The sequence below is a fragment of the Penicillium soppii genome, assembly GCF_028829465.1.
Source record: "Penicillium soppii strain IBT 18220 chromosome Unknown utg000004l, whole genome shotgun sequence".
Taxonomy (NCBI): Eukaryota; Fungi; Ascomycota; class Eurotiomycetes; order Eurotiales; family Aspergillaceae; genus Penicillium; species Penicillium soppii.
The window spans coordinates 2,375,243-2,387,670 of NW_026643234.1; the positions used below are offsets into that span (position 1 = coordinate 2,375,243).

The 12,428-nt window shown below is 46.5% G+C and overlaps 3 protein-coding genes across 3 annotated transcripts; all 3 read left to right on the forward strand.

The window, feature by feature from the left end:
- Positions 1-694: 694 nt before the first annotated feature.
- N7529_004303 (uncharacterized protein) lies at positions 695-5,811 on the forward strand (the record flags this gene model as incomplete). The annotated part of the gene is given in 12 exon segments (XM_057239830.1): positions 695-1,271; positions 1,326-1,777; positions 1,845-1,941; positions 2,003-2,490; positions 2,565-2,886; positions 2,905-3,160; positions 3,220-3,571; positions 3,625-4,195; positions 4,256-4,635; positions 4,694-4,880; positions 4,949-5,219; positions 5,286-5,811. 12 exon segments carry the CDS (start codon positions 695-697, stop codon positions 5,809-5,811), a joined length of 4,479 nt encoding a protein of 1,492 aa, XP_057099125.1.
- Positions 5,812-6,281: 470 nt separating this feature from the next.
- N7529_004304 (fungal specific transcription factor domain-containing protein) lies at positions 6,282-8,935 on the forward strand. Its single transcript, XM_057239831.1, has 11 exons — positions 6,282-6,317; positions 6,391-6,443; positions 6,508-6,574; positions 6,623-6,741; positions 6,802-6,817; positions 6,868-7,089; positions 7,142-7,407; positions 7,534-7,720; positions 7,770-8,244; positions 8,313-8,625; positions 8,673-8,935. Exons 6-11 carry the CDS (start codon positions 6,906-6,908, stop codon positions 8,859-8,861), a joined length of 1,614 nt encoding a protein of 537 aa, XP_057099126.1. The 5' UTR covers positions 6,282-6,317; positions 6,391-6,443; positions 6,508-6,574; positions 6,623-6,741; positions 6,802-6,817; positions 6,868-6,905; the 3' UTR covers positions 8,862-8,935.
- Positions 8,936-10,634: 1,699 nt separating this feature from the next.
- Positions 10,635-11,783, forward strand: N7529_004305 (uncharacterized protein; the record flags this gene model as incomplete). Its single annotated transcript, XM_057239832.1, has 3 exons — positions 10,635-10,867; positions 10,924-11,565; positions 11,618-11,783. 3 exons carry the CDS (start codon positions 10,635-10,637, stop codon positions 11,781-11,783), a joined length of 1,041 nt encoding a protein of 346 aa, XP_057099127.1.
- Positions 11,784-12,428: the final 645 nt, after the last annotated feature.

Genomic DNA, 12,428 nt, shown 5'->3' on the forward strand with positions numbered 1-12,428 from the left:
AATCCTTCCAAATACGACTGTACCCACTTGAGGAAAATGCTTTACATAAAGTGCCTAGTTTGGGGGCCACCAAAAGTATGTCATACTACATCTACCTAGCTTGTGGAGCATGTTACGTTGGACATATGCAGCTTAGTACCTGGGCGTAAGATGGCCCAGATGTAATTCCCATAGACTCTATCTGTCAAATTCTTCTCTATTAGCCCATTATAGGCCAGCCAAATATACGAACAACTATAGCTTTCCATATTGATTTGTCTCCAATTGGGTACGTATCCCAAGACTTAATGAGAGCCAAGGACGATTTGTATTAGATATATTCACATTTGAGGAGAACTTCCAAAGATCCACTTCGGGGGCGGGCCGCTTTTGTTACTGTACACTCCTTTCTGCCCCCGATTCCTTGGCATCGATGCCAAGCCCCGAGCACCGAATTGTGGGTACCTATATTCATCCGGTCAGAGCCAAGCCCCGAGCACCGAAGGACGGTGCAATTCAAAGACAAAGAAAGACCTCTCAACATGTTTGAAAGTTCCTTAGAGATCATGTGACCTTGTTATTTGCTCCTAAGTCATTTAGTCATAGTTCCTCTGTCCGTACGCTCAGATATTTTTCAGCTTCTAGATCAATCTACATCTCTGTGCCTCTTCAAATTTCTTCACTAGCTGCTTGCGTGCCTTTGAAATCAGCCACCATGGCTGGCCGCGACCTCGCCAATACAAGCATCCAAATCGGGTCATCTTCCGCCGAATGTATCTCCACGGACAGTCAAGTGAACGAGCTACACGATAGGGTTGCGAAAGTCGCAGAGCGATTTTCCATATCTTCTAGTTCTGGGGAGTTGCAGTCACAAGTACTCAGCCCAACGCCGGGCAGCAAGCTTGATCCCTCGTCCTCAACATTTGACGCACGGGTTTGGGTAAAGGAATTTATCAGATTGACCGAATCAGATCCTCAGTCGGCACCTTCGCGTTCTCTTGGCGTTGCCTTCAAAGAATTGGGTGTATTTGCATATACCACGGCCGCAGAGTACCAAAAGACCACAGGGAATGTAGTAACTGGACTCGCAACATACCTAGCAAGATGGCTTCGTGGAAATCCACATGGCAGACGTGTGGACATTCTACGCAACTTCGAAGGCATTGCAGAAAAGGGAGAAATGGTACTAGTGCTGGGTCCCCCTGGCTCTGGCTGTTCTACACTTCTCAAGACGCTATCGGGGGAAACGGCGGATTTGAATGTTACGCCAGAATCGTATCTCAACTTTCGAGGTATGTTTTTGATAGCGCATTTCAACGTCTATGACTTTTTATTAACGCACTCAGGATTGGATGTGGCCGATATCCGCTCTTCCCTCCGCGGGGATGTTCTGTATAATGCTGAGCTCGACGTTCACCTGGCGCACCTAACTGTTGGAGAAACTTTGACGTTTGCCTCTCGTGCTCGCTCAGTTCGACACGTTCCGGGAGGCTTTGACCGCGATCAACTCAACACAGTACGTCGCGATGTCATGATGGCCATTTTTGGTCTAAATCATACCATCAACACACATGTCGGAGATGATTTCGTGCGTGGTGTGAGTGGCGGAGAGCGCAAGCGAGTCAGTATCGCCGAGGCTTCCCTGACTGGAGCCAAGTTTCAGTGCTGGGACAACTCTACACGTGGCCTTGACAGCGCCAATGCTATAAATTTTTGCAGCAACCTGCGCCTCCAGGCAGATCTACTTGATGTAACGTCTGTGGTTACCTTATATCAAGCACCACAGTCAGCTTATGACGTTAGTCTTCTTGAAAATAGATGTTCAAAACAACGCTCGCTGGCTAACTAATATATTTTACATCTAGCTTTTTGATCGAGTTACTCTGATCTATGAGGGAAGGCAGATATTCTTCGGTCAAACCACTGAAGCCAAGGGCTACTTTGAGAGCCTGGGATTTTACTGTGAGTTTTCGAGGTTTCGTGAGCTGACAACATAAGTCGAGGTTTCTGACGAATTTCGAAGCTCCCCCTAGGCAAACTATTCCCGATTTTTTGACATCCATGACGAGTCCGGAAGAGCGGAGGGTTAGAGACGGCTTCGAAAATTCCGTGCCTCGCTCGGCAGATGAGTTTGCAGAAAGATGGCAATCAAGTGAACAGCGAAAGAAATTACTCTCTGAGTTTGCATCCTATGAGCAAAAACATCCTTCAAAAGAGCGAACGGCTGAATACTACCAGTCCAGGCGAGCTGAGCAGGCTAAGCAGCAGCGCTCAAAATCTGCTTACACGATATCATACGCTCAGCAAATCTCTCTAACCCTTTGGCGCGCTTACCGGAGATTGCTGGCTGACCCTGGGTTTACCATTGCCTCCCTTTTGTTTAATGTAATTATGGCGCTCATCTTAGGAAGCATGTTTTACAATCTCAAGCCGGATACATCCAGCTTTTACTATCGCGGAGGACTCATCTTCTTCTCGCTTCTCTTCAATGCTTTTGCGAGCCAGTTGGAGGTAAGTTCCTCTCCCTGATCCTCGTTTTCTTTTGAAGTTCGACCCGATTGTATGTATTGATAACTTGAAAATAGGTCCTGACAATCTATGCCGAACGCCCTGTTGTTGAGAAGCAGAATCGCTATGCTTTCTATCACCAGTCAGCTCAGGCAATTGCAAGCTACTTGACTGATCTACCCTACAAGATTGTGAATATGTTTGTTTTCAACATTCTTATCTACTTTATGGCAAATCTGAGGCGAGAGGCCGGTGCTTTCTTCTTTTTCTGCCTCACCACCCTCCTCACCACTCTGGTTCAGTCAGCCATTTTCCGCACACTGGCCTGCATAACCCGGACATCTGATCAAGCTATGATCCCTAGCGCCGTTCTCAGCCTTGGACTGATGATATACACTGGTTTCACCACTCCACCAGAGTATATGCCTGGATGGTCCCGTTGGATGGCGTATATCAATCCCCTGGCATACGGCTTTGAGGCTTTGATGGCAAATGAATTCCACCATCGGGAGTTTCCCTGTGTTGGGATGGTGCCAAGTGGTAAGGGGTACACGAATCTTCCGCCTGAGTCGCACATCTGCTCTGTGGTTGGGTCGGAGGCCGGTTCGGCCTTTGTCAATGGAGACAACTATATCAACAGGTCTTTTGACTACTGGAATGTGCACAAATGGAGGTCAGTATATGTCATTTCCCGTGCGATGAGCCACGCGCTAACGGGAACATATAACACAGAAATATTGGCATTCTCTGCGCATTTTTAGCATTTTTTTTCCCCGCTTACGTGCTTGCTGCAGAGCTTGCGAAGCCACCTAGAACACGCGGTGAAATCTTAGTGTTCCGTCGCAACAAGGGCTCTCCCAAGTCAGAAAAGGCACTTTCCCTGGACGCCGAGAATCAACTGCAAAATCGCCCGGTAGTAGCGGAAAAGGCAAGCTCTTCAAGCGGATCTGATAACATGGTAGTTGGAAAGGATGTTTTCCACTGGGAGGATCTCTGCTATAACATTGAGATCAAGGGCGGGAACCGCTCCCTTTTGGATCATGTCGATGGCTGGGTGAAACCTGGCGTATCAACTATCCTCATGGTAATCTCAATCCCAAATTTAATGCAAGCACGCACTAATCAAAGATCTATCAGGGTGTGTCTGGTGCAGGAAAAACGACCTTACTGGACGTTCTGGCCACTCGTGTCACCACCGGTGTTGTAACTGGCAGTACAATGGTCAATGGAAAGCCAACAGATCCTTCTTTCCAGCACAAGGTTGGCTATGTCCAGCAGCAAGATCTCCATCTCAGCACCATGACCGTTCGCGAAGCGCTTCGGTTTAGTGCGATTCTTCGTCAATCTGCAGAGATCACCCGATCTGAGAAGCTGAACTACGTTGAGCATGTCATCGATATATTGGAAATGCGAGAATTTGCGGATGCCGTCATTGGTGTTCCTGGAGAGGGTCTTAATGTTGAGCAACGCAAACGTCTTACAATTGGTGTGGAACTTGCTGCCCGACCTCAACTCCTGATCTTCTTTGATGAACCAACTTCAGGATTGGATTCACAGACATCCTGGTCCATCTCTGAACTCATCAGGAAATTGACGAATAGCGGCCAGGCGGTTCTTTGCACAATTCATCAACCCTCTGCTATCCTCTTTGACCAGTTTGATCGTCTTCTCCTGATCGCACCGGGAGGCAAGACAGCTTATTTTGGTGGTAAGTCTCTGCTCGCCCCAATTCTTGAGAGCCCTTTTCGTTGATTGAATGTGCCTGTAGATTTGGGAAGTGGAGCTTCAACCATGATTGATTACTTTGAGAAAAACAATGCCCCTGCATGCCCAGCGGGTGCCAACCCAGCTGAATGGATGCTACAGGTAATTGAGCCGCCTGCTGATGACTCAAAAGCACAAGACTGGCACCAAGTATGGCTATGTTCTCCTGAATATCAGGCAGTCAAGGCTGAGCTTGGTCGCCTTCGTGCTCTTCCACAAGCAGAACCCGCCGGCAATGAAGACACCACAGATGGCACTTCTCAGCATCAGGAGTTCGTAGCCTCTTTTTGGACACAGTTCGGCCAAGTTTTACGACGCACTTGGAAGCATCTCTGGCGATCACCGACTTACATATGGTCCAAAACCATACTGATTGTTCTTTCTGTACGTGAAAATCCCTCATTGTCTTCTTGACTCGTGCTAACTAATCTTATTTTGCAAGTCCCTCTACCTCGGCTTTAGTTTCAATGCCAACAATTCCATCCAAGGGCTGCAAAACCAACTGTGGGCTATCTTCATGCTGCTCGTGCTGTTCATCAATATAAATGAGCAGATCATGCCCATGTTCCTACCCCAGCGAGCGCTGTACGAGGCTCGTGAACGCCCGTCAAAGATTTACAGATGGACAAGTAAGTCTTTCTACCTCTCAACGTAATTCCCTTCGATACAACCCCGCTCACTTTTCTCATTTCAAAAGCATACCTACTTTCCAATATCCTCATTGAGCTCGCATGGCATACCTTGATGGCGGTCATCATGTACTTCTGTTGGTATTACCCAGTAGGCTTTGTCCGAAACACAACAGCCGATGACCAGGCTATCCGCGGTTTCTCCGTCTTCCTCCTTTTATGGGTGTACCTGCTATTTACGAGCACGTTTGCCCATTTTGCCATTTTCTGGATTGATCTTCCCGAAGTTGCAGGCGTATTGACCAGTCTTTTCTGGATGTTGTGTATCCTGTTCTGCGGGTGAGTGGTAGTCCAGAGGAGTTCATTCCTGTCTAAAGTTAGGAAATGTACTAACCATCAACGCAGAGTCGGGGTTCCTATAGTTGATCTGCCAAAGTTTTGGTCCTTCATGTATCGTGTCTCGCCCGCAACATACCTTGTCGGGGGCATCATGTCCAACGCAGTTGCCAACTCGAACGTTACATGTGCCGACCGCGAAATCCTCCATATGGCTCCCACTGAAAATCTTACTTGCGAAGAATTCCTAGGAGCTTACAGGGAATCTGCCGGTGGTTTGGTGTTAAACCCGACAGCAAGAAGTATGTGCGAATACTGCCCACTTGCCACTACCAATGAGTTCCTCACTCGATTCCAAATTTCGTATGATACGAGATGGCGGGACTTTGGGCTCATATGGGTCTATATCCTGGTGAACATTATGGCGGGGCTAGGGCTTTACTGGGCGTTCAAGGTCCCTAAAAAGGGGGTAGCAAGCGGGCTTGATGGGATTTCGAACACAATAGATCCTGCGAGAGCAAAATTTAGAGTCATCAATCCTAATGTGATATTTTTGTGTGCTTCAAGTGCTTTTCGCTCAAAACCCTCATTTTGAGTGCCAATAGGCCAGAAACTAGTAGAAGAATCAAACCGTAGAAGTTTAAAATGCGCATCGGGAATACTTTTTTGAAAGGTTGAATACTGCCCAGGCGAGGAATAAGGGAAACAACCGATTGAAAAAGGTAGTAATAGTTGATTGAGGAAAGAAACTATCTCCAAGATCTAGGACTAGTTAAATATGGTTGGATGCCTACACTGTCTGGCATACACGTGCTTTCACAAAATGTTTCTATGATCTTTGGACTATCGTTGGGCAAGATTAAGTGATCCTAAGTATACAGTGATCTCATCAAGAAGCTAAACAAAGATCTTCAACGTGACTACATGTTGAAGGCGGTGTGACATATCGCGGGGTATAAAGACCAGCTCACTTTCATCGGTCGATGCTCTCCAGAGAAGGAACTGTATCCTGATTGACGCATTATCTCAGAATGACCTCCAAAGTGATAAGAATCAACAAGTCCTGTGATCAGTGCAGATTCCGAAAAGTCCGATGCATCGGTAAACCCCTTTTCCAGTTTGCTATCAGGTACCTAGGTACATGGGGCTGAGGCTGATGATACTACTGTTTTAGTACCTGAAACCCTTACAGACCCAGGAGCACCATCAACCTGCATCCACTGCATCGTACGACAGTTCCAACTCCAACTTCCTACTGATTTTGCAGCGCCTCTAATGCAGATTTATGTAGAACCGGAATGAGTCTTGTCAATTTACGCCTATCAGACGTAAATTCCGACGCAAACTTGAGGATACACGTGGGTACTGCATAGCTAATTTGCTATATTGTCACTAACAATACCTAGCACCTTTTCCTCTTTCTGTTGAACCATCACTGCCACGCGAAAATGACCTCCCCATCGACCGTCTCTTGCGCTTTGGGCCTCAAAGGGTCCCTCTCTATGACGATTCTGTCGTTGTCAAGGTATGAGTGTTAAAACATACTCTCACAGAAATCAAATTCCTGACGTTATCGCACTTGCAGGCTAGCAATGGGCGAGGTTAGCTTAGATTTTCCCACCTGCGTGGCTCACTCCTCACACATATCTAGCAACCAGCTCGAGCTTAAGCTTTTTCTCGAATGAACGGATGAGTGCATTGGCCAGCCGGATAGGGACAAATGTACTCACAGAGCTCGTTGAGGATCTAGAAACCCTCCTTGTGGCACGAATATGTTCGCGAAACGACTCTTCCGAGTCGTCTACCATTGAGTTCAAGCCGCCGCTAGCCAGAGTGGATGTGACGTCAAGCGAAGCCGATGGGTATATTGGCTGTGAGTTGACACTTCTCTTACCTATTGTCCGGTACCTGATTGAATGAACCAGCCTACTTTGACCAGATCCATCCCATCTACCCCTTCCTGGATAAACAAGAATTCACCTCGCATACTACTGACTGCCGCCGTACTGGGAGATCGAAATGCAGCAAAGCATGTTCTGCAATATATCATGCTGTCCTAGCTTTGGGCAGCCAATACAACCAAGGCGGCAGCTTCACTCCAGGTTCGGGCAAAGCGTGGAGCCTTTTTCAATTATGTCTTGGTGCTATTCCGGACATATTGGTTCCTCCATACTCGTTGACGAAACTCCAAGTATTTTCATGCCCATGCCTATTTCGTCTCAATTCTTGCTGATAAACTTCAATAGGCTCTGACAGCTATGGTGAGGTTTTAAAATCATCGCTTGCTATCTACGCCAACCTAATATTCGAGTGACAGGCTATCTTTGCAATGAATGCCTGCTGTCTTCAACTGGATCAGGCATTGGTATATGAAGCAGCTAGAATGGCACAAATTCTACGATATCACAAATCTTCCAATGCTCAACCAGTTCATTTGAGAGTGTTCTGGACCATATACCACTTGGAAAAGATTGCCTCCTTCTCTGATAACAATAGCTCAGTGAGTCTGGTGCTCAAGCTCTTTCCGGAGCTTGGGAAATTTTCTAATAATAGTTATCCAGGTGTTCGCTGATGAAGACATTGGATGCGACATCCCTTCCGTCCCTGGGTCCATGCTGGGAGACTACAACTGGTTCCAATCCGCCATTCGTCTGAGCAGAATAACATCGATTGCATACACCACTCTGTTTTCGACGAGATCTTCTTTGCAGTCCGCAGAGGATTGCTTATATTCTATCAAACGCGTACGACGAGAGTTAGAAGAATGGCGCTTATCGGTACCTATGGCATTCCGGCCAAAGGAGGCAATCCGATTAAGTGAACTTGAGTGTCCCAGGACAAAGATGGTCGCTTTACAGACGCATTACTTGTACTGCAACCTGATTTTTGCCGTGGAACATCTATCCCTTCACGTCGACCCCGAAGAAAAGCTAGACCGCGAGGATAGCAAGTGGGAATTGATGAATGCAGCGCGCGCTGTCATTGAGCTTGTTTCGTTGATTGAAATCGAGCCTTACATGCCTGTGTTGTAAGTCCATCTTCTTCAACTTCAATGGGACAACAGCTGAAAGCCATCCGACTAATATTCTAACTTAGTGTTGCTGGCATCATGCCATTATCGGCGGTCTTCGTTCTGTTTGATTTTGTGATTCACAATACCACTCACAAAGAAACGGAAAGTAATATTGCCTTCCTTGATCAGGCAGCAGCGTACTTCAGTCAAGTTGACTACGCCTCCAAGGGCGCGCTCCCGGGAAGCATCATCTCAAGCTTTGCAGGTATCGCGCGACAATATGTTCTCAAGTTGCGGGAAAGACAACCCACGCACTCGGCGTCGAAGCCGGAGATGGAGCAAGGAATCCAACCAATATGGGATTACGGGCCAGATATTGACTTCAAAGATATAGATGTAGGTGAAAGTTTCCTGATGTCGAAAAATCGCTGACTCCGTTATAGCTGTCTTCGATAATAGCGCAACAAAACTCCGGGCAAATTCCTTTCACAAGCCTTGACACGCCATCGCCGTTTGGGTCCGACATGCTCTATTATCCCCCATCCTACGATACCCAGGTCTCGAACAGCCAAATAGAGGACCTGCGATCTATCTTCGGCTTTGCGTTCCCCGATTGGACAGAAGAGATATAGGTTAACCTCCGTTGGTTAGGGGCTTCCACGGGTGCTCAATTTCACATGATTGAAAAGTGGCAACAGGCGAGTATAAACACGAAAAAAAAATGATGTTTCTCTGGAAATATCTACTTCATTACAATGGGGAAGACCTCGTTTTGTTACAGGTAACACAGGCAAAAGAAAATCGAAGAATTTGACTTCAGGGCTTAATCAACTTGGTTTCGTTCATCGACAAATTTCTCGTGCCACCTCTCAGTAGTAGCTAACCGCAAAAATGCCTCAAGAAGCTCTAGTGGCATCACAACCATCCATGAAATTGATGGCTTGTATGATCGGCTTAGATGATTGGTGAACTGTAGGCTGCCGCTCGTGTTAAAGGATTTCTTTCTTGTTAATCTCTTCCTAATCCCTCAATTGTCAGCTGAGGTGTTTTGAAGGCTACAACGGTATAGATTGAAGAAAGAGGCACCCTTGTACAGTGGGTACCACGAACATAAGGCGCCCTTCGACGAGACGGGTCAGCTAAATTCGCCCGAATTCCTTAAATGATCACCCGACGTAAGCGTAGAGTAGTATCAATGAGGCAGCGGTATCGCAGTCCTCGGTCATATAAGGTCTGTAAGGCGATATACTGTATGATTCCCAGTAAGTCGTGCTCTGGCGGCGCCTAGGTATTAAAAAGGTTGACTGACCTCCTTCTTTTCACACCAGCTCAGTTATCGTTACACTTTGACCCAAGGTTGTTATATTATCTGCCGGTATCTACCTCCGCTATGTCTTACCGCTTTCTAGGAAATAAGGGTAAATCTTGATCAAATCGAGTTCTACCATGGCCTAAGTCGGCCGCCGCCTTCAATCAAAGCAAAAAGAATACCCCCCGATCAAGGTTCAGTTCATGTGCCACAATATTTCCAGCAGGATTTTCCTACCGGCTTCGGCTTTCGTCCAGGACCGTGTGAGGTACCTGTAGGACAGTCACCGCCACTGATCGGTACAACTCATAAGTGGAATATATTTGACTTCGAGATCAATAATGTCTATGGTCCCACTCGGCCTAAAATGACGAAAGATGTCGAACCCGCAGGAACAACAAATATGCCAGCTGCCCGTGATATTCTGTTAGATTATGAAAATTCCGCGCTAGATTTCTCAGAACCAGTGTCATTTACACTCCACGAAACCAATTCCATATGCTACTAGGCCAGACCACCTAGACCCCATTCCTTCCGATAAGTAGGGAGATGATTTACCGGGTACGTTAGTATAATATATAATGATAAAAGTCGGCCATCATTCTCTCATTGTCTGACTTCCTTTTGATTAACATTCTCGACGATGTTCCTGATACTAAAGAAATAGAGACTTCTCGGCTCTCGTGCGTGCCCTATGTGACCGCACCCGTGCCTACACCCGAACAAGCGAACCGTGCCTCTGGCAACCTATCTGTGGCCCCAGACCAGGACCGCCGTAAAGCGGTGATCGGTATTTAATTTTTCCTCTTGCCTGGGTTTTTTCTTGACTCCCTTACCTACCTAAATACCTAACTAGTACTTAAGTAGTTAGGTGAGTAATCAGCAGCAGAGTGGGCGAATTTTTCTTGATCCCTCAAAGCAAACGTTGTCACTGTATCCGACACTGGTACCCATACACAAAAGCAGACAATCATCGAGTATCACAGCTTAGTCCTAGCCTTTTCTTTTCTGATCCTTGTACACGAATAAATTTCTCCCCTTTTCAAACAATCTTGGGGGTTTTCCTCACCTTTGCTCGATCAGCAGCTACGAGACCATGCCACAAACACTAGGACCGCTCGACTACGGGTGCACGGATTGGCGGATCAGTAGCCAAAGAGTCGCAGATCTGTACAGTTCTGGTACCAGGCTTTGGACGAAACAAGATCTCGAAGACATAGAACAACAATTGCGCCAATCCTATGCGATGGAGCGATTTTCAGTCCGTCGAATCGATGGAAGCATAATCCAAATTTCCAATCCCATGTTTCAAGTACAGAACCCTATCTGGTACGTGGATATGGTATTCTGACCCAATTTCAGCCTGCAATCTAATTTTTCCTTAGGAAACCCCATGTCAAGTACCAAGAATATTGGCAACTTGTGAAAGCACAACCCAACGGCCCAATTGAAACTTACCTGTGCTCTTACATTGTGGATTGGAGCAATCAGACTGCACAAAACTTCCGAGAGCTTATAGCACAGCCTATGCAAGTCTTTGATGAGAAACACTTGTTGTGGCAGAATAGCAAGACCTGCAAGCACTTGGCAGCCTTGGTCGAAGATATACTCGGTAAAAACACCGTGAAGAAAGTTCTCTGCTTTGGGCTCGGTGATTTTTGCCGCTCCGCGCCTGAATGGCTAAAAAAGCAGCATGGCTCTTGGGATGAGAAATCGGAGGTAGAAAATGTTATGGGTTGCATAATCCAGCATTCGATGGCTCTCACTATCGCTCAACTTTCTCGTGGCAATGAACCATTGCCATTATTTGCTCAGGACCCAGAGTATACAGAGGTCGCGGAAGAGATCCTGACCAAGAAGGAATTCACAATTGTTGGAACTCACGGTGCAGGAGGATTCGCGGAAATTGACGAGGAATCGATCATAATATCACCCTTTGCTGCCGCCCCAGTCAAGCAGATTATCGCCGATCTTGCTCGGCCTGTGCTCATTATTTCCACCGGCTTTGAAGTCTTTAATGGTAATGAGTAAGTTTGCTGTTATCGATCCTCGAATTTGTCTAACCATGGCACTTCACAGAAAACCATTGGCAGATGCTGATTCTCCGAGAACAAGGCAAATGTGGTTTGATTATGATGCTTATAGCCTTCCAAGCCATTCTGATGACGTTGAAATATGCTCTGCACTGAAAGGATTACATTTGTATTGTAGACGCCAGCAACCTCTGGATTCGGAAGGAGCCTGAGTTGACGTAATATTATATCTGGGGACGGTGGATCACAAACGATCGCAAATATGAGATGAATTTCAGAATGGGATTCTTATTTACATGTATTGTTCCTGCTACTTGGATTTCGTAAACGATTTCAAAAGAAATCCTTACGACTGGTTGTCGGTCAAGCAGCTTCAGTGACAGTTCAAAAATTGCAGCTATTCACCCTCCCAACTCCGATTATTCAGTCCTTTGTCTTGGAGCAATTGTAGCAAGAAGGACAAGCCCCACAATGTATAGTGTTCTACATACTTTTTCATCCATTTTTCCCTATGTTCAGCGCATCTGTGAAGTCAAATGAAGCGGGGTAAAAGAAAAAAGTAGGACAGGGATAGGTCAATTAATAATAAAGATATTCGAACTCTTTGTGCCTGACCCACAATCTAGACCAGCGACATATGTTAGCGGAAGTGCAGATCTAACTGCGGCTCCTCAAGTCGTACACTGGAAAATACACTGAAAGTGCCTTCCACCACGTGTGGGATTGGTTGACTACTTTGGTGTGACGCCGCACGGCCCTTCCACTCAAGCAATACATTAGTCACCTGCCTCTCTTTTCCGAATCACGGTTTGTTTAGGCTGACATGGCAAAGGCATGGCCTGATGTGACTTGATATG